This window comes from Perognathus longimembris, chromosome 13, assembly GCF_023159225.1.
Source record: "Perognathus longimembris pacificus isolate PPM17 chromosome 13, ASM2315922v1, whole genome shotgun sequence".
Classification (NCBI taxonomy): Eukaryota; Metazoa; Chordata; class Mammalia; order Rodentia; family Heteromyidae; genus Perognathus; species Perognathus longimembris.
Genome location: NC_063173.1, coordinates 14678886 through 14706870, shown reverse-complemented (window position 1 = coordinate 14706870; position 27985 = coordinate 14678886). Strand labels below are relative to the sequence as shown.

The 27985-nt window shown below is 50.8% G+C and overlaps 5 protein-coding genes across 5 annotated transcripts in view; 4 read left to right on the top strand and 1 right to left on the bottom strand.

The window, feature by feature from the left end:
* Dchs1 (dachsous cadherin-related 1) overlaps window positions 1–3296 on the top strand; it is a 34704-nt gene extending 31408 nt beyond the window's left edge. The window contains exon 21 of the mRNA XM_048359441.1: window positions 233–3296. Within this exon, the coding sequence (XP_048215398.1) occupies window positions 233–2838 (2606 nt within the window). The 3' untranslated portion in view covers window positions 2839–3296. The remainder of the gene's footprint in view (window positions 1–232) is intronic.
* A 660-nt stretch (window positions 3297–3956) lies between these two features.
* Tpp1 (tripeptidyl peptidase 1) lies at window positions 3957–9895 on the top strand. Its single transcript, XM_048359442.1, has 12 exons — window positions 3957–4172; window positions 4408–4547; window positions 5866–6016; window positions 6235–6362; window positions 6501–6679; window positions 6783–6981; window positions 7111–7299; window positions 7547–7616; window positions 8018–8138; window positions 8246–8404; window positions 8806–8931; window positions 9096–9895. Exons 1-12 carry the CDS (start codon window positions 4057–4059, stop codon window positions 9234–9236), a joined length of 1719 nt encoding a protein of 572 aa, XP_048215399.1. The 5' UTR covers window positions 3957–4056; the 3' UTR covers window positions 9237–9895.
* Window positions 9896–11716: 1821 nt separating this feature from the next.
* Window positions 11717–13141, top strand: Taf10 (TATA-box binding protein associated factor 10). The gene is made up of 5 exons (XM_048359793.1): window positions 11717–11975; window positions 12115–12269; window positions 12520–12584; window positions 12678–12792; window positions 12975–13141. Exons 1-5 carry the CDS (start codon window positions 11753–11755, stop codon window positions 13062–13064), a joined length of 648 nt encoding a protein of 215 aa, XP_048215750.1. The 5' UTR covers window positions 11717–11752; the 3' UTR covers window positions 13065–13141.
* Ilk (integrin linked kinase) lies at window positions 13114–19655 on the bottom strand. Its single transcript, XM_048359792.1, has 13 exons — window positions 19537–19655; window positions 18990–19124; window positions 15896–16061; window positions 15637–15732; window positions 15367–15463; window positions 15186–15269; window positions 14996–15081; window positions 14750–14859; window positions 14285–14412; window positions 14079–14200; window positions 13891–13990; window positions 13654–13784; window positions 13114–13526 (listed from the first exon to the last, which is right to left on the bottom strand). The coding sequence occupies exons 2-13, from the start codon at window positions 19076–19078 to the stop codon at window positions 13377–13379; spliced, it is 1359 nt and encodes a 452-aa protein (XP_048215749.1). The 5' UTR covers window positions 19079–19124; window positions 19537–19655; the 3' UTR covers window positions 13114–13376.
* Window positions 19656–19711: 56 nt separating this feature from the next.
* Rrp8 (ribosomal RNA processing 8) lies at window positions 19712–26979 on the top strand. Its single transcript, XM_048359791.1, has 7 exons — window positions 19712–19960; window positions 21140–21502; window positions 22432–22880; window positions 22982–23111; window positions 23255–23361; window positions 23440–23536; window positions 24105–26979. Exons 1-7 carry the CDS (start codon window positions 19862–19864, stop codon window positions 24222–24224), a joined length of 1365 nt encoding a protein of 454 aa, XP_048215748.1. The 5' UTR covers window positions 19712–19861; the 3' UTR covers window positions 24225–26979.
* The last annotated feature ends 1006 nt before the right edge of the window (window positions 26980–27985 follow it).

Here is a 27985-nt window from a genome sequence, read left to right as displayed (position 1 = left end):
ATTCAAGGAGCACATTTTACCTGCTCTGTCTTTAATATAAACCTGCCTGCCTGTCTACTAGTTCCTGAGCTATGAATCCCTCAGGATATTGCATTCTGTTTTAGCACATGGGCCAATCCCTGGAGTCTGACTTCCAAAACCATTGCATAGCCCCCGAAGATGATATGTCTTCTGCTGACACAGTTTGACCACTGCTGGATGTGCTTTTCTTTCCCTTTTCTTCTCACCTCAGGAACTTTATTCACAACAATGGGAACAGAGGCCTTAGGCCATGAGGGGCCAGGAGTGTTGGATGTGGTGCTGGAAGCACGAGATCATGGAGCTCCACGCCGGGTAGCCCGAGCCACAGTGCATGTCCAGCTGCAAGACCAGAATGACCATGCCCCAAGCTTCACTCTGCCACACTACCGCGTGGCTGTAACTGAAGATCTGCCCCCTGGTTCAACCCTGCTCACCCTGGAGGCCACAGACGCCGATGCAAGCCGCACCCATGCCACCGTAGACTATAGCATCATTAGTGGCAACAAGGGCCGAGTCTTCCAGCTGGAACCTCGGTTGGCTGAAGCTGGGGAGGGTGTCGGACCAGGTCCTCAGGCATTGGGCTGCCTAGTATTGCTTGAACCACTAGACTTTGAAACCCTAACACAGTACAACCTAACTGTGGCCGCAGCTGACCGAGGGCAGCCACCTCGAAGTTCAGCGGTGTCCGTAACTGTGTCCGTACTAGATGTCAATGACAACCCACCTGTCTTTACCCGAGCATCCTACCGTGTGACGGTACCTGAGGACATGCCTGTAGGTGCTGAGCTGCTGCACGTGGAGGCCTCTGATGCTGACCCTGGCCCGCATGGCCTTGTGCATTTCACCCTCAGTTCAGGTGACCCCCTGGGGCTCTTTGAGCTGGATGAGAGCTCGGGAGCCTTGCGACTGGCTCACTCCCTGGACTGTGAGACCCAGTCTCGACATCAGCTCGTAGTGCAGGCTACTGACCCTGCTGGGGCACACTTTGCTTTGGCACCAGTGACAATCGAGGTCGAGGATGTGAATGACCACGGCCCAGCCTTCCCACTGAATTTGCTCAGTACCAGCCTGGCTGAGAACCAGCCCCCAGGCACTCTCGTGACCACCCTGCATGCCATCGATGGGGACTCGGGGGCTTTCGGGAAGCTCCGCTATAGTCTGTTGGAGGCAGGGCCTGAGGGCCGCGAGGCATTTGCACTGAACAGCTCCAGTGGGGAGCTGCGGGCGCGAGTGCCCTTCGATTACGAGCACACCGGAAGCTTCCGGCTGCTAGTGGGTGCTGCTGATGCTGGCAATCTCTCGGCTTCTGTCACTGTGTCGGTGCTAGTGACTGGAGAGGATGAGTACGACCCCGTGTTCCTAGCTCCAGCTTTCCACTTCCAAGTGCCAGAAGGTGCTCAGCGAGGCCACAGCCTGGGCCATGTGCAGGCCACAGATGAAGATGGGGGTGCTGATGGGCTGGTGCTCTATTCCCTTGCCTCCTCTTCTCCCTACTTTGCTATCAACCAGACTACAGGTGCCCTATACCTTCGGGTGGACAGTCGGGCTCCAGGCAGTGGAACAGCCACTTCCGGGGGCGGGGGACGGACCCGGCGTGAAACTCCACGGGAGCTGAGGCTGGAGGTAGTAGCACGGGGGCCTCTGCCCGGGTCCCGGAGTGCCACAGTGCCCGTGACTGTGGATATCACCCACACTGCACTGGGCCTGGCACCTGATCTTAACCTGCTCTTGGTGGGGGCTGTGGCAGCCTCCTTGGGAGTCGTGGTGGTACTTGCACTGGCAGCCCTGGTTCTAGGGCTTGTTCGGGCCCGTAACCGCAAGGCTGAGTCAGCTCCTGGCCCAATGTCACAGGCAGCGCCCCTTGCCAGTGGCTCCCTGCAGAAGTTGGGCCGGGAACCACCTAGTCCACCACCCTCGGAACACCTGTATCATCAGACACTCCCCAGCTATGGGGGACCAGGAGCTGGAGGCCCGTACCCCCGTGGCGGATCCCTGGACCCTTCACATTCAAGTGGCCGAGGCTCGGCTGAAGCTGCAGAGGACGATGAGATCCGCATGATCAATGAGTTCCCACGTGTGGCCAGTGTGGCATCTTCCCTGGCGGCCCGTGGTCCTGACTCAGGCATCCAGCAGGATGCAGATGGACTGAGTGACACATCCTGTGAGCCACCTGCCCCTGACACCTGGTATAAGGGCCGCAAGGCAGGGCTGCTGCTGCCAGGTGCAGGAGCCACTCTGTACCGAGAGGAAGGGACCCCAGCCACTGCCACAGCCTTTCTTGGGGGCTGTGGCCTGAGCCCTGCACCCTCTGGGGACTATGGATTCCCGGCAGATGGCAAGCCATGTGTGGCAGGGGCGCTGACCGCCATTGTCGCTGGCGAAGAGGAGCTCCGTGGCAGCTACAACTGGGACTACCTGCTGAGCTGGTGCCCTCAGTTCCAGCCACTAGCCAGTGTCTTCACAGAGATCGCTCGGCTCAAGGATGAAGCTCGGCCATGCCCCCCAGCTCCCCGTATTGACCCACCACCCCTCATCACTGCTGTGGCCCATCCAGGAGCCAAGTCCGTGCCCCCCAAGCCTGCCAGCACAGCCATAGCCCGTGCCATCTTCCCACCAGCTTCTCATCGCTCCCCCATCAGTCATGAAGGATCCCTGTCCTCAGCCGCCATGTCCCCCAGCTTTTCGCCCTCTCTGTCTCCTTTGGCTGCTCGCTCACCTGTTGTCTCACCGTTTGGAGTGGCCCAGGGCCCCTCAGCTTCAGCACTCAGCACAGAATCTGGCCTGGAGCCACCCGAAGACACAGAGCTACACATCTAGCTGTGGCCCAGGCTGGGCCCCGACCTGGGATGCGCACAGTGTCCCCAATGCAGGCCCCATTCTGAGCCTGCCCTGAGCAGCCTCGGACCATGACTGGCTGGGGGGAGGCCACCACCACACCCCAGCTCTCTACCCTAAACTCCAGTGGGGCCAGGTCCCACATTTCACCCCAACCTCCTCAGAGCACTAGGACCAGAGGGTCTGTTGGTCACCGGTTTGTGGCCAGGTCCATAGTGTGGGGAGAAATATGAAGGAAGCGGCAGCCCTGGGTTCTCAATGAGGACTTCCTGCCCTGCACCAGCACCCTGTGATGGAGCTGAACATTATTTATTGGGGGCCAGGCGGATGGAAGAGGGTCCTCCAAACTCTTTGGACCCAACTCCCTGGGGTCCTGCCCCTGCCCAGAACAAGTGCCAATTCTCACTCTGGAGCCTTAATAAACTGCAGTTTGTATCCAGCCTCTGGCTTTGTTTTGTGGGGAGGAATGGAAGGCAGTACTGTGGCCCTCTCAGGAGATGCAAAGGGGTAGTGCACATGGGGGATGGGGGTAGAAAGGGTACTGGAGCTCCGGAGCCTAGGCTGAGGCTGATTTATCTCCTTAGAGTCAGCCTCCTACCAGCGGCATGGGGGCAGCAGAGAGGGATGGGGTCTTTGGGAGATAATCTAGGACTGGAGGATTAAGGGTCTGAAAAGAGGTAAAGAGATCCTTCCCCCTTGGAGCCACTACATATTTATAGTAAGAGTTTTTACATTTGGTCATATGACTTAGTTCTGTGTAAGTTCTCACTGCAACCATGTACAGTCTCTTATAAATGAGTAAGTCTAGGCTCTGAGAGGTAAAATTGTTTTCCTAATATACATCCAGGAAGAACATATCTGAGAATTTTCAAAGCGCACTCCCTTGTGATTCCTGGGCGGCAGGGTGTGGGGAACAGGTAGGGAATTCTGGTCTTTCGTGCACAAGGCAACAGAAGAATCCAAGGGCAGCCCAGTCTTTCCTAGCACTGGGGAGCATTCATTGGAGAGGGCGGAGCCCTCGCCATTGTCACTAGTTACCAGGCAGAGAGGGTGGAAGTGGAAGACAAAGCCACGTGATTTGTCACATGATCTCAGATCATCAGAGGCGGCGAGATGAGACTCCGAGCCTGGTGAGAAACTGGTGGGTGGCAGGTGAAGGGGATCACATTGGAGGCAGTACGAAGAGGGGGAGGTCACACGATGGCAGTTCAGATCCTGCTGAAAGTTGCCCGCCGTTCCTGCAGCCTCCTAGGGCTCCTTGCCCTCATTACCGCCTGCCAGTGCAGTTACAGCCCGGAGCCTGATCAGCGTCTGACGTGAGTTGCTTGAACACGGACGACACCGCTTTCCATTCCCATTTCTGCACCCCCTGTTCCTCATCCTAGCTTCCCTCACCCTGGTACTGCTCTGCAGCCTCATCCTCACGTTACCAGGCTTAGTCCCCATCACCTGCTGTGATCCATTTCTGTTTAGCTGTTCTTCCAGAACCCTCCGTGACCCTATTTCCCATTCCTATCCTAACCAAGGATTATTCTATTCTGGACACCGCAGGCTGCCCCCAGGCTGGGCGTCCCTGGGCCGTGTGGACCCCGAGGAAGAGCTCAGTCTCACCTTTGCCTTGAAACAGCAAAACTTGGAGAGACTCTCAGAGCTGGTGCAAGCTGTGTCGGATCCCAACTCTCCTCAATACGGTGCCTGTCGGGACTGGGGACCGGAAGTGGGGTGTCTGAGGGACAGGGAGCTTTGACCTGCTGGGGGGGGGGTGGTGGTGGTGCTGATCGTGGCAGGGTTGCTTTCGGTGCCTTTAAAGGAGATTGACTGGCAGTAACTGTCACTGGGGAGTTGCTGAATGAAAAAGCACCCCAGAAGTTAGGGTAAAAACTATAACATTATACCCTATTTACAATTTCCCACCTGTGTTCTTCAGTCCAAAAAACCAAGGTAGATAGGGTTAACAGCACAGGCTTTATGACCCAATCTAAACTCAAATTTCTGATTACTACTTACCTGTTACTAGGCAAATGAGGAGATGGCACCTACTACATGTGTTCCTCTACTCAAATTGCTTCCTCATTCTCCTAACAGTTCTGAGGTTCCCGGTGCTCCACTCCACTTCCCACTGTACTCCCCACGCTACCCCAAAGCAATCTCTTCAATGGTCAAGTTAGAGTGTATCCCTCCCTTGGTTACAGTTCTTTATGGCAGTGTGTGTGTGTGTGTGTGTGTGTGTGTGTGTGTGTGTGTGTGAAGGATGGAAGTGAAGGCTCACTCATGCATGAAGAAAATAGTAACTCATGATCACATTAATTTTGAAACCAACAAGTGTGAAGATTTGAGCAAAATTAGATGCTGTATAATTGATTTCAAGGGCTTTGAAAGCTTTTACTGGAGATAAAGTTAAAATGGAAAATTTTATAGTTTTTTGGTGTTTTGGTTTTTTTTTTCCAGAGCTGAGGACCAAACTCGGGGTCTTGTGCTCACCAGGCAGGCTGCTCTTCCGCTGAGCCAGATCCCCAGCCCCCAAATGGAAAATTTAAAATTATTTCCATTGTTGTTCCCCCCCCAAACCATGGCAAATGAATACTGTGGTGCAACATTTGTAACCTAGTAGCCCTTAGGCTGAATCCATATTTTTTTTTTTTTTTGCCAGTCCTGGGGCTTGACTCAGGGCCTGAGCACTGTCCCTGGCTTCTTTTTTGCTCAAGGCTAGCACTCTGCCACTTGAGCCACAGCGCCACTTCTGGCCTTTTCTATATATGTGGTACTAAGGAATAGAACCCAGGGCTTCATGTATACGAGGCAAGCACTCTTGCTACTAGGCCATATTCCCAGCCCCTGAATCCATATTTCTTGGTCATGGTATTCCAAGTCTCTCCCATCTTTTCTTCCCCTCACCACCAGCACTTGCATAGCCCTTCCTCAGAGTCCTGATGTTTCCTGGTTGAGATCCAAAGAGGGAACCTGAGAAATCAACGAGTTAAGACAAGATTATCTTCTGAATCCTTGCAGGAAAATACTTAACCCTAGAGGATGTGGCTGAGCTGGTCCGACCATCATTGCTTACCCTCCTCACAGTCCAGAAATGGCTCTTGGCAGCTGGAGCTCAAAACTGCCATTCAGTGACCACGCGGGACTTTCTGACTTGCTCTCTGAGTGTCCGGTGAGAGGGAATGCTTGCCCAGTGGAAGGACTGCCCCATGGGGGGTACCAATTGTCCCATCAGGGAGACTAGTCACCCCAAAGGGTCTGGAGCTGAGAACCTGCAGCCAGCTTGTCGGTGGTAGTTAATGCATGCAGAAATGACTGGTGGTGCTCAAGATGCCTCCTCTGCTCCATCCCATGCATTCTTACCTCTGTTTTCTCACCTTTAACCTCTAGACAGGCTGAGCTACTGCTCCCTGGAGCTGAATTTCATCGCTTTGTGGGGGGACATGCAGAGACTCGTGTCATACGGTCCCTACATTCCTACCAGCTTCCTCAGGCCTTGGCCCCTCATGTGGATTTTGGTAAACCCAGCGGGGGCTGGTGGGGATTGGGGAAGGCAGGTCCTGGGACTGGATCTGGGGGTGAGGGCGAGTGTTGGTACTGTCAGTGGTAAAGTGAATTGTCTGTAAGATCTCCTCAAGCCTGATCCCTTCCCACAGTGGGAGGCCTTCACCGCTTTCCCCCAACATCATCCCTGAGACAACGCCCAGGACCACAGGTGGCAGGAACTGTTGGCATGCACCTGGGAGTGACTCCATCTGTGATCCGTCAACGATATAACTTGACAGAGAAAGATGTGGGCTCTGGCAGCACTAACAACAGCCAGGCTTGTGCCCAGGTAAGCCAAGCAGAGACCTCCAGAGTCCTCAGAGCCTCCAAGGTATCTTACTATACTGGGGCTTACTCTCTGACCCATGATTCTGCTCTGACTCCCTCCATAGTTCCTGGAACAGTACTTCCACAATTCAGACCTGGCTGAGTTCATGCATCTGTTTGGTGGCAAATTTGCACACCAGGAATCAGTGGCCCGTGTGGTTGGAAAACAGGGCCGGGGCCGGGCCGGGATCGAGGCCAGTCTTGATGTGGAATACTTGATGAGTGCTGGCGCCAACATTTCTACATGGGTCTACAGCAGCCCTGGTACCGCGAAGGGGACTACTAGATGGTGGGAGGTGGGTTGGATCCTTGCTCTATCAGGGGAGTGACCTAAGCTTGAGGTGGATCTTGACAAGTCCCCTTGTGACCACTTTTTTAAAAAACATAATCTAGGCCGGCATGAGGCACAGGAGCCCTTCTTACAGTGGCTCCTGCTGCTCAATAATCAGTCATCCCTGCCGTATGTGCACACTGTGAGTTACGGAGATGATGAGGACTCCCTCAGCAGTGCCTATATCCAGAGGGTCAACACCGAGTTTATGAAGGCTGGTGCTCGTGGTCTCACCCTGCTCTTTGCCTCAGGTAACCTAAACTTAGATCTCCTACCAACTCCCCCAATCTAGGAGCTTGAACCCCACAGTGACCCCTGAGTTTGGTCTCTGATTCATGATCTGAACTCAGAATCTTAACAGGATCCACTGATATGACTGCTAAACTGTGAGCTCTGGTAGTAACAGTGGATACTGACATTTCCTATCTAGCTTAGGAACCTATATGCTAAGATCTGACCAACTAATATGAATGTCAAGCACCTCTCTCTCTCTCTCAGGTGATAGTGGAGCAGGTTGTTGGTCTGTCTCTAGAAGACACAAGTTCCGGCCTAGCTTTCCTGCGTCCAGGTAAGCAACCCAACTTACACTGTACTTGTGACTACAAGTCTTTAACCTGGTACTGCTAATCACTCACTCATCTTATGTTTTAGAACCTTTGGCTTCACCCTCCTAAGTGGTTCTATGACTTAGCCCTCAGCTTTAACCACCCTCTCACTTCCCATGTCCCAGGCCCAAAGTCTCCTGATTAGGACACTGCCTCCAATGTTTCTCTTCCCTAATCTCTGGTCATTTACATGGCTGATAAGATGCGTAATCAACTCAGACCATGCCTGAAGGATGCAAAACCTTTCAGTCAACCCCACATGCCTTCTTCCTTACAATATCTGGCCCTTGTAACATGACTCAGCCTACCCCTACCCACACAGTTTAGAGGTCTCTAACTATCTGAATGCTGTTTATTTCCTTAGCCCCTATGTGACCACAGTGGGAGGCACTTCCTTCCAGAATCCTTTCCTCGTCACAAATGAGATAGTTGACTACATCAGTGGTGGCGGATTTAGCAATGTGTTCCCACAGCCTTCATACCAGGTAGGCGCATGTTTATGTGGATAGATGGGGCGGGGGGTTAGGGATCCTCACTTCAGCACACTGCTGGACAGGCCACAGACTAATTAATACTCAAAAATGTCTTTTAGAAGGAAGCTGTAGCCCAATTCCTGAAGTCTAGCCCCAAACTGCCACCATCCAGTTACTTCAATGCCAGTGGCCGTGCCTACCCAGATGTTGCTGCACTTTCTGATGGCTACTGGGTGGTCAGCAACAGTGTGCCCATCCCGTGGGTGTCCGGAACCTCGGTAAGAATCAGCCTGGTGCCTGTCACTGGTGGCTTACACTTAGAATCCTAGCTACTCAGGAGGCTGAGATCTGAGGGTCACAGTTTGAAGCCAATCCAGAAAGGAAAAGTCTGTGAGACTCTTACTTCCAACTAACCACAAACTGCAGGAAGTGCAACTGTGGCTCAAGTGGTAGAGCATTAGCCTTGAGCAAAAGAGCTCAGTGACAGTGCCTAGGCCCCGAGTTCAAGCCCCAGGACTGGCACAAGAAGAATCAGCCTGGCATCAAACACCCACTCAGGAACTGTCCTCACTCTCTGCTAGGCCTTGCACGTAGAACTTCTCCATCTTCCTTTTGAGCCTCCCTCCCCAAAAGTGCAGTCACTCTGAAATTCCACCCTTTACTTATCTTCACCTTACAGGCCTCTACTCCAGTGTTTGGGGGGATCTTGTCCTTGATAAATGAACACAGAATCCTCAGCGGCCGCCCTGTTCTTGGCTTTCTCAACCCAAGGCTGTACCAGCAGCGTGGGGCAGGACTCTTTGACGTGAGTATGGAAGAGAAGCATGTAGCTATTGTTGCAGAGGTATAAGGAGAGAAGTTGGGGGCCATTCCTATGTGGGATAGCCTTTGGGATGTGGAAACCAGGTGAGGAAATTTCACCTATGCCTGTATAGGCAGATGCAGCTCTCATGTTCACCTCCTTTCTAGGTAACACATGGCTGCCATGAGTCCTGTCTGAATGAGGAAGTGGAGGGTCAAGGTTTCTGCTCTGGCCCTGGCTGGGATCCTGTGACGGGCTGGGGAACACCTAACTTTCCAGCCCTGCTGAAGGCACTACTTAACCCTTGACCCTTTCTTGCCACAGAAGTTGAACAAATTCATCCATGTACTGTAGCTCATGGCTCAGTTCCTTTTTCTGACTTGTCGGAACCCCTGCTGCCCCCTCCACTGTTGATTTCTGTAGGCAGCTTAGCTCCCTAACCCTGAAATACTGTGAGCTAGACTTCACTCCCAGTGCTACTGGGCTCTGTCAGCTCAAGTCTCATGCTTTAGGCGCCTTCCCAAGATGTTCCCTAGCGTTTTTCTTTTCTCCCCACTCCCCACTTTTTCTTTTCAACCAGGGATGTGAAAACAGAGTAGGGTGCAGCCTGTTAGCACTGACACCAGCAGGCCCAGATGGTGGCCACTTCCTCTATATACTATGTGCACTATTTCACTTCAACTCTGCCCCCCTCCCCCAGTTCACTGGAATAAGACTGTCACCCCCATCTTTTACTCTTCCCTCACTGACACTGAGAGGCAATGGCCTCCTTGCTGCTTTACCTCCACGACATACTTATTCATCTGTGCACAATAATCTACTTCTTAAGATTTTCCGCCCAGAGCTTAACTTTGATCACTCCTGCCTTCCTCATTCATAAATCTGTCTGTGCTTTCTCATGGAATGTTGGGTATTCTTCATTGCTCTATTCTCTTTTGTGCTTATTTTACTCATTGTTTCCTAGAACCACTGGCATCTATAGCCATCTCAACAGGTCATACTTCTACCCAATAATGACTGATACCTCAAATATAAGACATGATACTCAACACCTCATCTCCCTCCATCCCAGCCCCAAAATCTTTCTTGTCTTGGTAAGTACTGCACTTTTTCAAACCAAGCCAGATGTCTGTGTCATTGGCTCTCATTTTCTTTACCCCTCTACTACCTTCAGTTAACACATCCTCTTGACTTCACCTCTTAAATATACCTTAACCAATCCAAAAGTTCTCCCATTTCGAAGCATCTCTAAAACATATCCATTTTTTATTCATCCCATTGCTACTGGGTTTTAAGTCATCTCTGAATTACAGGAAATTCTTGAAAACAAAACCAAACCCAAAAACTCTGTCTGTCCTTGCTCATCACTAAGTAATCATTCAGAGTAAAACACAAATACTATAAAGCTATTTACTTGATCAAATCCCTTCAAAGATTACTGGGTAAAACACAGGCATTTTTTTTTTACCTTTTTAAAAATCATGGCTCACAAATCTTATTTTTTTCTTAAGTAACAAATTAATTTTCCTTTTCTTCCTTAACTTCCAAGGAATTCTCACCCTAACTCAAGCTATTCAGACACCTTAACAATACATTTGCCAGGTTGATTTCCAGAATTTTTGAGATTCGACTCAGAATTTACCTTCAATTTCCCTGAAGCTAGTTGACTTTGGTACTACAGAAAAATGCTAAATTTCCCAACCCAAACCTGACTGAAACTTGGTTCTCATATAAATGGAGAGATCCTTTGCCCACTTAAGTTTATCCCTCGGAGACTGTTTCCTCATTTGTTATCAACAACACTCATCTTTCACAATCAGGGAATAAAATTAAGTGAAATGTTATAGAGTGTCTGGTACCTGCAAGTAGGCTACAGATTTTAGTTCTCTCTCTCCCTTGCACTGCACACACTATGCCTACCTCTAGCAGGATAACAACCATATAGTATTGAAATCGCAAGTTTACGTGTTTGCTACCCTTTCCAAGGCCGTTTGGTGCCTAGTGGACTAGAACTGTGTCCTAGAATGTGTATGCCCAGGCCCTAGCCCAGAGTTGGCAAACAGGAATTAAATATCTGTTGAAGTGAAAATCTCCTGCCTGTGATTTTTGTATATGATGTTTCTTGAGGTTAAAACACTCTTCTCTCCATCTATAGCAGCACCATGTGCTACTCTCCTCAGAGAGAGAGAAAGGGGGAGAGAGGGAGAGGGAGAGAGAGAGAGAGAGGGAGGGAGGGAGGGAGAGAGAGAGAGAGGAGATGCGAGTCTTAGGGGGAGGGGCTAGTGCTCTACCACTTGAACCACAGCTCCGCTTCCAGCTTTTCAGTTGGAGATAAGTCTCACGGACCTTCCTGCCCGGGCTGACTTGGAACCTCGATCCTCAGCTCTCAGCCCCTGAGTACTAGCACTGCAGGCGTGAGGCACCGGGCCCGGCCTCCACTACAGCCTTTAAAGGGCTGAACAAGAGCGCCGACTGTGTCCGGCGAACCGCTGCGCCGCAAAGCAAGGTCTGAGCATCGGGCTTAGCGGTGCCACAGCCAGGGATAGGGTCGTGGACACAGCCCGGCGGAGGTGCCCGTCTGCAACTCCGTGGAGCCGAAGGTGGAATGGCGGAGGCGAAGCTTTCCGCCGCGAGGTTTCGCAGAACCGTCCATTTCAGTAAATCCGCTCCTAGGGCGGGGACCGGAAGCCGGAAGGAGGGGCGGGGACTTAGCACCGCCTCGGGCGGGGCGAGGCGGGTCGCTGGGCGTGCGACGTCACCCGGGGTGTGCGTACCCTGAGCGGAAGCGGAAGCGGCTCTGTTCGCCGCCTCTCCCACCGGCCTGATGAGCGGCTGCAGCGGCTCTGGCGCGGACCCCGAGGCGGCACCGGCCACCGCCGCCTCGGCCCCGGCGCCCGCAGTCTCGGCTCCCGCTGCAATGCCCGCCGGCACCGCCGCGGAGAACAAGGCCAGCCCCGCGGGGACAGCGGGGGGACCTGGGGCCGCGACTACGGGCACGGGACCCGTGGCGGCGCGAGCTGGGGAGCCGGCGGAGCGGCGCGGGGCGGGTGAGGGCCGGGACGGCCGAGGGCGAGGGGAGAGTCTTGGACCCGGGCTGGCGGCGGTCGGGGGCAGAGGGCACCGAGCGAGCGTAGCCGGGGCCCCGCGGCTCCCTCCTGTGTCTCAGTTTGCGGATTCTTCCTCCAGCTCCGGTGTCGGCGGGCGGCGCGGCCCCGCCGGAGGGGGCGATGTCCAACGGGGTTTACGTCCTCCCGAGCGCCGCCAACGGAGAGGTGAAGCCCGTGGTGTCCAGCACGCCTTTGGTGGACTTCTTGATGCAGCTGGAGGATTACACACCCACGGTGGGCTTCTCACCTGAGCCGGGCCATTTGGCCCACTAACTCGCCAACTCTCAACCACCTCGATGCTTTCCAGCACCTTATATTTGGTGTCGTCGTCCCCCCCTCGCCCCCCGCCCCGCGCTAGCCCTTGATTTTATTCCTTCTGTCACCCACGCTGCTACATTCCTGATAGATCTACCCCTAACTTCCCTCGTCCTCTTCCACTCTCGGGCCAGCCCTAACGCTGACAGTTGTCTAATTGATTCTTTAGATTCCAGACGCAGTCACCGGTTACTACCTGAACCGTGCTGGCTTTGAAGCCTCAGACCCACGAATGTGAGTAAATCCGGCGCAGGTTACAGCTTTAAGTGCTGCTTGTACAGTTTGTTGTCGGTCTCCTCATATTGCTTTTTCTATTTCTCTCTCTAGAATTCGGCTCATCTCCTTAGCTGCCCAGAAATTCATCTCAGATATTGCCAACGATGCCCTACAACACTGCAAAATGAAGGGCACAGCCTCTGGCAGCTCCAGAAGCAAGAGCAAGGTGTGAAGGGTGGCTCACTGGATCAGTAACTACCCTCCCTCCACAGCAGTAGAGGAGTAACTTAGCCTGGAATCCCTCTGGGGAAACTGCATTTTAGGGGAGGTGTAAGGCCTACTCCAGTCTTATCTGGAATTGAATCTGGGATTCTTGTGCTCAGCTGGTACTCTTCCCTCTTCCCTCAGGACCGCAAGTACACTCTAACCATGGAGGACTTGACCCCTGCCCTCAGCGAGTATGGCATCAATGTGAAGAAGCCGCATTATTTCACCTGAGCCGCCCTACCCAGATGTGCTTGTCTGTCCCCATGTCCCCACACCAGCCTGTTTTCATAATAAACTTTATTGTGACAGGCGGGGCTGATCCCTCCCATGCTGGGAGACACCATGTGGCAAGTGACAAAGCTCTGAGCCCAGCCCCTTTAGGGGCTACAATGGTAGAGATGGGGGCAAGGGATAGAGGCCCCATAACTGGGGTAGTACCATGACTGGAGGCAGGGGCGGCAACCAGAGGCCTGCTGCTTTGGTGAAATTACTCCCCCAACCACGCCTTGACACCTCTGGAGTTTAGGCAAGGACCTTTCAGTCCTACTTGTCCTGCATCTTCTCCAGGATAGGCACAATCATGTCAAACTTGGGTCTCTTAGCCGGGTCTTCATTCATGCAGATCTTCATGAGTTTACACACATGGGGAGAAATACCTGGTGGGATAGTGGGCCGAAGGCCTTCCAGTGCCACCTGCAAATACAAGGGAATAAAGGTGAGCCTCAGAATTTTAAGTGGCCTTGGACAGAATTGCCATATATCTGAACAGTTGTGGAGAACCTAGCCACCACAATATAAGCACACAAAGTTCTGCACTCACCTTCATTCCAATCTCCATATTAGAAAGATCGGCAAAGGGTACCTCTCGGGTCACCAGTTCCCACAGAAGCACTGCAAAACTCCACATATCTGCTGAGCGTCTGTTTGTATCTTCAGGCTTCTTCTGCAAAGCTGGAGAGAGAATATTTGTTCTGACTGCCTAGCCTGTCCTCTTTTCTGCCCTTTCCACTCTTACTGAGCTAGTCCTTCTATCTCCCAACATGGTGCCCTAACATACCTTCAGGGGCAACCCAGGCAGGTGCATACATGCGCCCAGGACATTGGAAAGAAAACTTGACATCGGCCATGCTTATTCGGGCAGTCATGTCCTCATCGATCTGAGGAAGAAGATGCGGAAGGTGAGTCCTACTTTAGATAGGCTAAGGGCTTTTGAGACTTAAGCCAGATATGAACCTGTGGTCTTACCATCACACTACGGCTGTTAAGTGCATGTCGAGGTATGAGAGGCTCTAGTGTGTGTAAGAAAGCCATGCCTCTTGCCATGTCTAAAGCAAACTTCACAGCTTGGCTCTGGTCCACAACGAAATCTAAGAAGAAGCAAGGGTCAACAATTTGGGAACTTCTACTCCCTCCCCTAAACTTTCTCCAATTAGACTAACATCCCTACTCACTGGTGCCTTCGTGTAATACATTGTACAGAGATCCATATGGCATCCAGTGTGTGATGAGGGTAGGGTGAGGAGCAGGTGGTGATTGGCAGGCACCTAGCACTGGGAGCACATTTGGATGCGAGAAAATCCTGGAAGAGGGAAAGAAAAGAGTAGCCCCTGGCTGAGATCCGGCATACAAGATCTCCACTCTCAAAACTTTTGTTTGGGGCTGGGAATGTGGCCTAGAGGCAAGAGTGCTTGCCTCTTATACATGAAGCCTAGGTTTGATTCCTCAGCACCACATATATAGAAAACGGCCAGAAGTGGCGCTGTGGCTCAAGTGATAGAGTGCTAGCCTTGAGCAAAAAGAAGCCAGGGACAGTGCTCAGGCCCTGGGTTCAACGCACAGGGCTGGCAAAAAAACAACAACAAAACTTTTGTTTGATGATCCTTGGAAGCAACAGCTTCAGGTTAGCTTTGTCCCACCTGAGCCGAGGACATTCCTCGTTGAAGTCCCTGCTCTTCCTTGTACTCCAGTCTCGAACCTTCAGCACCTTCACCACAATGTCATTGCCCTGCCAGCGGCCTTTCCATAGCTGAAGGAACAAGTGGGATTAAAAGAAATCAAGGGCACCACTTCCTTGCCCATTAACTGGAGAGGAAACCTTAGTAACAGATACAGAGCAAATAGTGTATGGGGATTTAGGAAGAGGTAAAATGGGTAAGGGTCACCTCTCCAGAGTGATTCTCGTTGAGCTTCGCCAGGAAGTTGAGCTGTTTGAAGTCAATGCCCGAGTGTTTGTTGAGGGTCCCATTTCCTGACAAGTAGGGGCAGGTCAGGTGCCCAGCTTTGTTCTAACCCAGCCCCAGTAGCCCAGAACTATTCCATGTTACAACCCCTCATGCCACAACAGTGACTCACGGGGCCGAGTGCGGGTGGTCCCCTTCCAAAATGTGTCCTTGTATGGAATTCTGTTGAGGTTCTGGCCCATCTTCTCTGCCCGTTCTGGGAAGAAAATCAGTCTTAGCCCGAGTCCTGGTATGGAAGGAGGTGACAGACAAGGAGAGACAAAAAGTACACATGCGAGGATTGGGGGATGGACCTCGGAGAAGCTCTCTCAGGGGTGCTTTGGCTTTGTCCATAGGCATCTCTCCATACTTGTTACAGATGCTGACAAGAGCCCCATTAGCCACCAGGTCCTGGAATGAGAAGGTGGTTGTACTAATGGTGTCCCTGCTACCTCCCCGGCAGTCACAACCATGAACACACAGATGGAGTACACATCCCTATGAATGTTGGTGACAGGATGGGCTTCAAGTTCCAGGCTCACTTTGCTTCCTGCCCATCCCAAGGACTGAACCTAAGTACTTACCTCTGCCACCTGGTCTTGACCCCAAAAACAGGCATAGTGCAGGGGCACATTTCCATGCTCGTTCACTGCATTGATGTCAGCCTTGTACTGCAACAGCTGGGTCCCGTGGCAAGACAAAATGCAAAAAAGAAAACAGAGCATGTAGTCCCACAGGTGTCAGGGTATGGGAAGAGGAAGAATATACATTCTACCTTACATTACAGTGCCTGTGACTGACCTCATGTCATGTATGTGAGGTGGGTGACCAGTTCACGCATACCTTCTGTACAATATCACGGTGTCCATGACTTGCTGCCAGGTGCAGGGGGGTGTCATCCCCACGGTTTATCACATTGATCCGGGCTCCCCGCATGATCAACATCTCAACCACAGCAGAGCGGCCCTCTCGGCAGGCCCAATGCAAGGGAGAAAAGCCATGATCATCCCTTTGAGAAAGGGGCAACAGTCACTGAGCTGGAGGCAGTAGAGTAGGGCAAAGGTTTCACTTCATGAAAACATTGATACCATACACTGAGAAGTTACATCAATTCTCATTCAGGCCAGCAACTCCCAAAGCTGTCCAGTCATACCTTTCCCTGAGCTTCACACCCAACCATCCATCTAGCAAAGTGTAAGATTCATTACCTCCACTTCGGTGTTCCACACCTTCCTTGGCATGTGCATATACCACTCATCCTCTGGTTACCCCCACAAGCACCTCTTTTGCAATAGATGGTCCTGTTTTCTATTGCTGCTTATACCCTATTAGAGCACTTTTTGTACTAGATCACAAAAACCTTAATGGTGAGCTGTCTTGCCTGCATATTGAGGCCCTGGGCTGGCAGTAGGGGGTTCAGTGCATGTTAATGCATATAATGGGGGAGATGGCAGGCCACCCCGACTCATGAAACCAGCTTACTGTTTGGCTCTAGTACTGAAACTTAACATCTAAAAATGGAATGGAATTAAAATGATGCTTAGGAGGGGTTTATAATGAAAAAGAAATATTTTTTTATTATTGATGAGGCAGAAAACAAACCACACCAAATAGTATTCTACTTCGCGATCTCAGATACAGAAAACAGAAGAAAATGATAATCACTGTCTTAGAGTAAAAACTGTACTGGATTAGTTTTTCTTTTCCCAAAGAAGTCTTTTATAAGGCAAAAAGAAGTATACAAACAAAACATTTGGCTGAGAGCTGGGTCAGCCTGACAGCCTGGAGCCATAAAAGGAAATTCCCTCCAGTCCTGGGATGCAGATCCAAGGGGCGGAGCCGGGGGGTTGGTCTGTGGTCTGAGGCCTCTGCCGGATGCCTAAGTGCTGTGGTCACTTCCCCTGTGAGGCCTGGAGCTGATCAGGGGTAGGGCCACCCGGATGCCCCCACCCTCCCCAGAGGGGAATGGGGGGTGTGTATGCCCTTTTACTTAATAATTTCCCTTCCACAGCTTGCCCTCTTCTGCTCACACAAATAGCCAGAAGCTTTCCTGGCTCTGGAAGCAATTACACACACACCCCTGCTCTATCAGTCAGCTTAACCAGTCGCTAGTAGTCTCTGAGCAGGCACAAGCCTGAGGGCAAAAGTAGGGGCACAAGCGTTTTACCCATGGTCAAGGTCACTTCAGTGCCTAAACTTTTTAATCTCAAGGAAGCCTTGTAGGGAATTAGCCACCTCATATCCAGCATGTAGTTAGCATGAACTTACAAACTATCCCCTCAAACCACCACTAGTTTTATTAAATGCCACCCTTTTGCCTTTTGGCAGTGAGTAGTATTCCAAGATGCCAGACCCGCTGGGACTTTGTTTCTATTTCCTCATCAATAAAAGTTTATAGTGCTGTCTACCTGTGCACCCTTTATGGATTCATGAAAACAAAACATGATTTTGCATATTATTAAGGAGAAAGAGCATACAGCCAATGAGAACCAGAGAAGCCTAGATGATCCTAACATCTTAAACCTAAAAACTAAACTTCCATCTTTAAAGAAAAGCTGGGTACGGTGGTGCACACCTAAACTAACACTTAGGTTAAAGCAAGAGGATCCCAAATTAGAGGTCAGTATGGACTACACAGGAAGACCTTGTCTTAAAAGGCAAAAAATAGATCTAAAAAAAAAGTTTTTTTAAAAAATTACCAAACAACTATTCCTTTCCTTTCCTATCTCAGCAAACATTAAACATGTGTCTGCATTTACTTTATTTCCTCACCTCTCATTCACTTTTCAACCTGTCACAAGTCTGCCACCTTGAGGTCACATATCAGGTCTAATTCACACCCCCGCAAGCGATGTTCAGCATAGTTCCTTAACTGAAGGAAAATCATGTATTCTGGTTTCTTCACTCACAGAGATCATCAAATATATTCCACTTGTAAAATCTACTATGACTTTGAAAATGCCAATGCTTTCAGACTTCTAAGTAGCCTGTACTACTACTGACCACTCCCCCTTCATTCAAACATTAATATCTTTCTCCAGGCTTTATTCACATATATTGTATTTTCTCTTTCAATTTCCAGTTGCTCCTTTTCAGTATGCCTGCACTCTCTGGGGCACTTTCCTTCACATGAATGTCTTCAGGCATATATAACACCTCCCAAATTTGTGTCTCCTGGTCAGAACTCTCCTGAACTCCAAATCTGCATAACCACAACCTACTCAACATTTCCATGTTGCCGTATTGTCACCATAAGTCTAACCTCTAAAATATAGCACCCTTCCCGTTTTCTCCATCACAGCAAAAGCAACAGTCCAAGTGCCCAAACCAGAACCCTGGTCATCATCTTTGACTTTCCTACTTTCCACATGGAGTCAATTCTTTATCTTTATGATTTCTGGAAACTCATCACTTTTCACTTCTCACCTATCTCAATTCCAGTCCATCCATCTAGCTCTAGGATGAACGAAGCAAGTGCCTCCTTTCTACCTGCTTTTCACAGGGCATCTAAGATGGTACTTTATAAATGGACAACTCATCCTGTCAGTACACACTTGTAAACATCTATCCTTTCCCGCTTGTACCCAGTGCTCAAGCCCAGACAGGTCATCTATCCTCCAGCCACATGAAATTCCAAATATTTTCCTAGCAAAAAGTCTGGTCAGTCTTGCCTCTTGGCCCTTTGGCACATGCAGTTCGTGGAGGCTAGGAAGCTGTGCGCATGCAGCCTTAGGAAAATGAACTCAGCCGTCAGGACAACCCAAGCCCTGCTTCCTCGGTAGAGGAAGACCGTTTTCTCTCACGGGCTGCTTCTTAGCACTCATCCACTGGAATGGCAACGTGGGGAGCCCCACCCGACGTGAGCAGCCTACATAGCGGGGAGGAACAGACCTCTATCTGGCCTTTCCTTTCCCCCCTCCGGGCCGCCTCAGCTCACCCCTGGTTGAGGTCGTTCTCGGTGTTGTCCAGCCACAGACGCACGGCCACCGCATTGCCCTCTCTGCATTGAGTGAAAATGTCGTCCATGGCAGCGTCCTGGCGCTGAGCCCCCGGGACTGGGGAAGCGTGGGGACTGGGAGGAGAGTCAGAGAGAAGAGGCGAGCGCCCTCAGCTGAGGAGTCTCCGGTGAGAAGCGTCCGCGCGCAGGGGCCGAGGGGGGCGGGCGGGCATTGCTTCCCGGGAGGAGCGGTGGTGTGGGAAGGAGTTCGGGGGGTAGCGCGAGGATCCCGTGGGCGGGAGGGACGGGCGCGTCCGCGCCGGGGAGGGAGGGTTCGGAGAAGCGAAGTTGGAGCGCAGGCACGGAGGCCCGGCCCCGAGCACCGGCGGGGGAGGGGACGGCTCCGGCTCCCAGTGCCCCGGAGCAGCGGACCGGGAGTCCTTGCCTACCCGGGCAGCCCGGGGTCCCTCCTCAGGGGGGGGCGAGGAGTGATGGGGTGGCGCAGCCCCAGTCTTGGATAAGGGGGCGCGGGTTCCCCCTCACTTACCGGGACTCGGGCTGGAAGCGCCTTCTCCAGGGAACTCCCGTCCGGCCGCGCCCGCAGCCCGGCCCCGCCCCGCCCCTGGCCCTCTTCGGCCAGCGCGGGCCGCCTCCCCGGGCTCCGGGCCTCCTCCCGCTTCCGGCCTCCTCCCTCGCCCTTCTAGCGCGCGAGTGGCTGCACTCGATGGTTTTTCCTGCGCCGTGCCGGCCGCTCTAGCCGCCGCCGGCGTTGACTCGTTGGTTTCCGTCCGGGGGCGGGGGGGGCCCGCTCGCTGGTGCGCTCCGCACGTGGGAGAGTCGCGCGCGCCCCGCGCCCCGCGCCCGCGGTCCTCATGTTCGAGGAGCCCGAGTGGGCCGAAGCGGGGCCCGTGGTCGCGGGCCTCGGGCTGGTGACCTCCAGGGCCCCGCCAGCAACAGCCCCCAAAGTCAAGGTGAGTAGCTTGGGACTGGCCGAGCCCGGTGGATCCCGGCCAGTGAGTGTCGAGGGGCGAAGGGGCGCGGGGCGGGGGCTCCTGCGGCACGATCGGGGGCGAGTCCCCATCGCTAAAGATCCGGGGGCTTCCCCAAAGAAAATGACGTGGAAGTCCAAGTAGTTAGTGGGCAGAAGTTGGTGTGAAGACGAGTGTTCCTTGGACAGGAAAAGTGTGGACACGCATCCCATTAGAGAGTGTCTCTCTCTCTCTCTCTCTCTCTCTCTCTCTCTCACACACACACACACACACACACACAAAAGTGATGGATGGGTTGGGGGGGGAGCATGGCGTGAATGAGAAGAGATGCTGTTGTAGCTGAAGAGGTAAATTAGAAGTTTTAGAGATAACAGAGTAGATATTCTCCCTCCCCACCCCTCCTCCCCTATGCTGGGGATTTTCTCCCTCTCACCGAAACCCCTCCCACCTCACTTCAAACCCCCTCTCCCCCGAGTCTGGACGAGGTTATGTATTGGTTACAGTGTGAGGAAACAGGTTGGACAGAGTAACAGTGAACCCCCAGGGACAGTTCCTGCCTTGCTATCACCCAGTAGGACTTCAGCCCCAAATCAGCTTTCCAGAGAGTAGTAGGTCTTTTCCTTTGAACCGCAGAAGATGTGAAGACTCCATAGTTGTTGGCTTAATCCAGTCCACTAACCCACCATGTACAGCTTCTTCCCTTTAGGTTGATCTCTACACTGCAGCTAGAGGCATATTAATATGTCATATTAAATGTTTACTATTTTAACGTATACATGGTCTGTTACTCCTGTGTTCAAGACTCCTCTGTATCTCTTACAGAAAGGTACTTACTGGAGGTAAAAGCCTGAAATGGAAGGCCAAAAGTCCTCGTCTCACCTTGCTCCTGTAGCTTGTGGCCTTAGCACATTCCTCTTGAGAACTTGAGAACATTTACTCATTGAATAAAGTAGGGTGGGTGGTTTTTCTGCCCTTCAGCATCCCAAAGGTTGGGTTGGCTTCTTGAAAGACCTTCCTGGTCAAGCAGGCATCACAAAAAGTTAGTTAAGCAGACTGGGAGGAATCTGCCAGTATCTGAACCAGGACCCCATCTTTCTTTTTTTATTCTCCAGGCTCTGGCCGTTCTCCTCGCCCCTACTTTCATCCCTTGTTTTCCTCCAGGGCCGCAAGCGCCGCAAGCTCTTGGCCACATTACGGGCCCTGGAAGCAGCATCTCTTTCCCAGCAACCCCTGAGCCTGCCTGGCAGTGACTCTGAAGAGGAAGATGGAGAAAGGAAGAAGAAACACTGCCCAGAGCCTTTGCTTTCCAGTGCTTCTGCTGGCACAGGGGGGAAAAGGAAGAAGAAATGTCAAACACAGACTCCACCTCCCAGTGATTCTGAGGACAAGGGAGTAGAAAGGAAGAAGGGCCACAAACAAACTCTTCTTGACATTGACTGTGCTGAAGGAAAAACAAAGAGGCAATGCCAGAAACAAGCCCCTTCAAACCTAATCCAGCCTCTGAATAATGTTGACCGATCAGGTACTGTTAATTATGCATATATGGGAGGATGGGTAGAGTGGTGTCTGCTGAGTGCATATAGCTCAGAGGATATACCGTTAGGATTGAGGCTAAGCAATAGGAAGCACTGTTATCCTATCTATTCAGGAGGCTGAGATCTGAGAATCAGTTTGAAGCCAGCCTGGGCAGAAAAGTCTATGAGACTCTTATCTCCAGTTAATCCCCTAAAAGCTGGATATGAAGCTGTGACTCAAGTAGTAGAACACATGAACCTTGATCAAAAAAGCTAAGTCACAGCTTGAGGCCCTGAGTTCAAACCTCAACATTAAAGGGGATGGGGAACAGGAGCTGGGAGTGTGGCTTGGCAACAGAGTGCTTGCCTAGCATGCGTGAAGCCCTGGGTTCTATTCCTCAGCACCACAGAAGAAGCCGGAAGTGGAGCTGTGGCTCAAGTGGTCGAGTGCTAGCCTTGAGCAAAAAGAAGCCAAAGACAATGTTCAGGCCCTGAGTTTAAACCCCAAGACTGGTTAAAAAAAAACAACAAAACACACCCAAAAATCAAAAAAGGGCAGGGGGCTGAGAACATGGCCTAGTGGTAGAGTGCTTGCCTAGAATGCATGAGGCCCTGGGTTCGCTTCCTCAGTATCACATAGACAAAAAAAATAATAAAATTATATTTTAAAAGAAAAGGCATTAATATGTATTTGTGTATATGCATGTGCACCAGAACGGGGCCTTGAACTCAGGATCTGGATACTGCCTCTTAGCTTTTTCATTCAAAAACTCACACTGCCACTTGAGCTATAGCTCCTTTTCCAAGGAAAGCACTTGTATTCAGGCCACAATCTATCTTAGGGACAAGGATATGTCCAGGATGACTTGCTAAGCCTCTGAAAATTAGAGGATTCTGCCTCAGATAACACTTTTTCACACCTCCTTCCTCACAGGTAACAAAGTCTTGGAGAAAAGTGCTACAAATGACCCACCTAAGCCAAGCCCTGGGTTGACTTCCCCCGACACGCCCCACACCTTGAGCCGCAAGCAGTGGCGGAACCGGCAGAAAAACAAGCGGAGACACAAAAACAAATTTCGGCCACCTCAGACATCAGCCCAGGCTCCTGCTGAGGCCTCCACAGAGGAGACCGAGGTGCTTCCTGTTCCCAGATCAGACAGCCAGGAAGCCCGGGGAGAGGCCCTGCGAGCTCGGATGACACAGCGGCTGGATGGAGCCCGATTCCGCTACCTCAATGAACAGCTGTACTCGGGGCCCAGCAGCGCTGCCCAGCGCCTCTTCCAGGAAGACCCTGAGGCTTTTCTCCTCTACCATCGAGGTTTCCAGAGCCAAGTGAAGAAGTGGCCCCTACATCCAGTAGATCGAATTGCCAAGGATCTTCGCCAGCGGTAAATGGGGAAGGAGGGGTGGGGGTGGAAAGCTCTGTGAGAAAGAAGCAAGGGGGGACTCCTTCAGGAGGTCAAACTAAACCCCTCCTATCCACTCCCAGGCCTGCATCTTTGGTGGTGGCTGACTTTGGCTGTGGGGATTGTCGCCTAGCATCCAGTGTCCGGAACCCTGTACACTGCTTTGACTTGGCTTCTCTGGACCCCAGGGTCACTGTGTGTGACATGGCCCAGGTAAGCCTTTCTGTGTAGCTGGCCTGTATTCTCTCACTCATCTTCCCTGCCTCCCCCTGCCTCATCCTGGTGTCCAGTCCTAGCTCTTACTGCTGAGTTTCTCCTTCCAACACTTCTCCTTTCAACGCTCCTACTCTCCACAGGTGCCTCTGGAGGATGAGTCTGTGGACGTGGCTGTGTTTTGCCTTTCACTGATGGGAACCAACATCAGGGACTTCCTAGAGGAGGCAAATCGTGTGCTGAAGCCAGGGTAAGAAAGATACACTCCCCCTCCCCCAGCACACAAACAGTATGAGTTTATTTACACAGAACTTCCTGCTTTTCTTAGGGGTCTCCTGAAGGTCGCCGAGGTCAGCAGCCGCTTTGAAGATGTTCGGGCCTTTCTGAGGGCTGTGACCAAGCTGGGGTTCAAGGTCCTCTATAAGGTGAGGACAGCAAGAAACTGCCCCTCTTGTTGTCTCATGATTGCTCTTTTTTTGGGATAATGATACTTAGGAAGGAAGACATAGGCACAAAATTAGACATTTTGCTTCCCAAACAAACATCTCTCTATGGAGAGCCCTGAGAAGCTTTCTGGGTGGGGCAAGGATATGGAAGGAGGTGTTTTTGGTTTTGATGGCACTGGGATTTGAACTCAGGGCCTTACACCTGCTAGGCATACCCATACCCTTGAGCCACATGCATATTCATTTTCTAATAGGATCTCACTTTTTGCCTGAGCCAACCTGTACTGTAATCCCCTTATTTAATAAGCTTCCTACGTAGTTGACAGGTGACAGCTATGTAGGGTAACAGGTATCAACCACTGTACCCAGCTTTTTTGGTTGTGATGGGATTCTGTGAACTTAACTTACATGGATTGTCCTTAACCACAATCCTGATTTCTGTCTCCACAGTAGCTGGAATTACACATGCGCCACATACTTGGTGGGGGAGGTGTTTTGAGGGTATCTTATAAGCATTTGGAGCTAACTGGGTCTTTTCTGCCCATAGGACCTGACCAACAGCCACTTCTTTTTGTTTGATTTTGAAAAGACTGGGCCCCCTCAGGTAGGACCCAAAGCTCAGCTCTCAGGCCTGAAACTTCAGCCGTGTCTGTACAAGCGCAGGTGACCTCTGGGAACTCCTTCAGAGGAGAGGAGGCGAGGTCAGACGTTGAAGACTGTATTGCCAGGCTGTGAGCCAGGACCTGATGCTACGATAGAACTGCTGGCTCAGCTCCTATCTAACGAAGCCTTCTGGGCATAAAGTCACTTGGATTGGTTGCAGGAAAAGGTGTTGATTGCAAGAACACGGAAATGTGTGGGAATCATGAATGGCCTTACATATCATGAAAACTAGTTGGTTTGGAACTGGTGCATCTGTGTATGATTCCTCTTTCCATCTAGGCACACAGGCTTTTTGTCCTGGCCTCTCTACCCTGCTGTCTACTGACCTGTTCTAACCAGCCCTTACTCTACCATAGATTCTACTCCTTCAACTTCATTTTATCCAGACCTTGGAAACTGCAGACAAGCAGCTCATGCTTTGACCATTCCAATCTAGCCTACCACTTAGAGCTGAGAGTCTAAATTTCAAATATTCCATTCCTCATTTAGACAGTGGTGAAATTTCTGTCTTGCAGAATTGTTCTGTGGGATAACTCAGGGGATGGATAGGCAGAGTTGAGAACATAGGAGGTGCTGTGTATTAATTAACTACCTGTGTACATGTTGTAAACTTTGCTGTTTTTTTAAAGGGCATCCCTGAGCTGGGTTGGAAGTTAATGGGAAAAGAATGAATTTATTGTGGCTGGGAATGTGGCTTTGTGGTAGCATGCTTGCCTAGCATGCATGAGGCCCTGGGTTCAATTCCTGGGAACCACTTAAATAAAATAAATTTTTAAAAAAAGAATTTGTTGACTGAGGAATTCCTGGCAGTTTTGTGTAGACCGTTCAGTGAACTCATTTCATGAGGCATTTATAGACTCTTGCATTTATAGTTTCATCAGTCAATCCAGTGATGTGGTCGCCTCTATCTGGTCATGAATCTAAAAGAGATTCATCTGGAAAAGTTGCGTGCTGAGGGATCACCCAGAGCTCATTCTTTGTAGATGAAATCAAAGACCAGGAAGCAAAGGAGTTTTAGGTGTTCAGCATGTAAGTGGTGGATTGTTAAAAGTTCACACGAGTAGGAGAGTGAAGTTAGGTTGTCGTATTCGAATAATCAAGCAAATGTCCTGGGAATTACGAGGTTGTCATCAGAATTAGAATGCTTGAATTATTAATTTTGGAAGCAGATCAGCTCCAAGTGATGGCAAAATGTTGGGTGTAGCTTCAGGGGCGAGTCCCTGGGGAGGTGAGAAGGTAAGGTTGCCAAGAGGTCAGGTATTATGGATGGGAGCACTGATACATCTAGGGTAGTAGTAAAAGTTGGCAGCTTCTTGAGGGAGGGAGAGGATCCAGGACATCAAAGGGAGTGGAACAGGATGGCACACATTTCATAATAGCAGAAAGTTTACAATAGCTTACTAGAAAGACTTCCATGTTAGGGGTGGTATGAGGCTGGTGAGTAGCTGACTGCCAAATAGCCAATAAAATTCCTTTAACTGTCCTCTTCAGCTGCTCAGGTTCATGGCGCTTCTAGGAGGACCTGCCACGCCCCATAAAGCAGGAGCTTCCTGGCATAACTCTGTGAGAGGCAAGCCACAGAGATAGTGAATGTGTGAGCAGCACAGCATAAGATACATATCACCTTCCTATAGTTCCATGTTCGTGGTTTTCCTGATTATTATTTCTATCCCTAGGTCTGGATTATTTTTTCTGTTTTCTTACCATAGTCAGCAGGAAAGCTGAGGTCTGTCTTTTCCCTCTCCACTTTCCTTCCTTATAGTTTGGATTTGCCTATTCTGACCCCAGCCACCTGAATAAACATCTCTAGATCTGACTCACACCAGGCTTTCCCTTCTTCAGCCCAGCCCCCATTAGTGGTGCCCAAAAGCAAGACTCTCCTGAGCCATCAGCTTTAGGATTTTCATTCAAATCTAGTCCCAAGCTTCTGTATCTAGGGTTAAGAGCCTGGGCTTGTTATTAAGAAACAACAGTATGCCCTCTGTTTAAGAAACTAGAGACGGTGTGAGTAGATCAGATTGAAGGAAGAGGTAGAGTAGGAGGAGGTAAAGGAGAGGTCAGTGGTGAGAGGCAGAGGGATCGTAAATAAAGAGGGCAGGATGGGAGGATAGTGGTATAGAATTGCTTTGTAGGAAGCTTGTTACTCTCAACCCCTCCTTTGTGGGGCCAGGTGTCTGCCCTCTTACCTCAAATCTGGTTGAGGACCCCAGTGGAATCATTTGGGAAGCATGAAGTATTTATTCCTACCACTGAGAAATGATGAGGCCAGAAGCTAACCCCTGCCCTGGAAATGTATACCAGCTGTTTCAAAGGTGGGGCCGGGGAATGCTGCTGCTTTGGCACTGGCCCTCATGCCCAGAATTTGCCCTCGCAAGCAGTGCATAAATTTCTCCTCTGTGTACCTTGTAGAAGGAAGGGGGTATGGGGCATGGGATGGTTTTGGACCCGTTCATGTCCAGTAGGACCATTTTGAAGAGGAAATGAAGTCAACACAAAGAAGCAAGGAGCGAGCTATCTGGACTGGGGCGGTCATTTCAGGGGACTACCCACAATAGGTGCTTCATCTCCCTGCCTCCAGGGGGCAGCAGGAATATTCCTCCTTTAAATACTAACTAGGTCCCTAGGCCACAAAAGTCACCCAGTTAAGCCAGACTTATTTATCCTCTTTCCCCTTTCTCAATTCTATAATGTGGAGAGAGGGCGCTGCTACCCAAGCAGACAGCAAAGCCCTTCCTCTATCCACCAAAACAGGCTGCTTGACCCATGGCATTTAAAGCTATTATATAAGTGCAGATCATATTCTAATTAGAATTAGGATTCTAATTAGAATTGCACATTCTAATTACTTGAGATTGTGTTTGTCCCCTAAACTGATCCTAGGCCCAGTAAGGCTGTTGTTGACTAGAAATGTCCCAGGTTTGTTGCAGTTTTTCCCCACAGCAGGGGATCCCCCCCCTCCCCCCTCATCCTCTGCTCTCCAAGGAGTAAAGTTTGCAGAGCTGGTAAGAGACAATAAAGTTGGGTTTGGACATCAATCTGTGCCTCATGTTTATTCAATATCCCTTTTAGACTTCTCTGGGTAGAGTTCTTGCTGCTTCTGTTCCCGTAATACAGCCCTAACAGACCGTAGTTCTAAAAGAAACAAAATGATCTTGGCAGAGACACTGCTGCAAGCAAGCACTCATCGGTTTCGTAATTGCACTGAGACCTCTACCTCTTTTCCCAGGCTTTTCCCAGAGAGTGACAGAGCCTTTCCTTTGCAACTCATCCTTCTCAGGTAACTTCTCTGACCAGACACTTGACCACCACAGTCACTGCCTTCCTGTCCTGATTGCTTCTGTTCCCTGATTCATTTTTCACATAGTCAAGTGGTCTTTTTAAAATGTAAATCAGACGGTGTCATTTCTCTAGTAAAATTGCTCAGTGGATTTTCATTGCCCAAGAACAAAAGCCAGATTCCTTCCCAGGCCCTGTGTGATCTTGCTCAGGCTTTGCTCTCCAAGTACATACATCTCAGCCTACTCCTCCCTGCTCAGAATCCAGTCGTACACAGACGTTCTATTCATCGCACTGTATTCCAAGCAATTTAGCATCTTCATACATGTTGCTCTATCTTCTTAGAATACACTCTCCTTGGTGAGCTCATTTTCACTTTCTAGATATTCACACCAATATCACTTTTATATGAACAAGTCCTCTTTCTGGAAACACACACACCTCCAGCTCCGTGCATTTAGGCAGGGATGTTCAGCAAAGGCTTTCTTA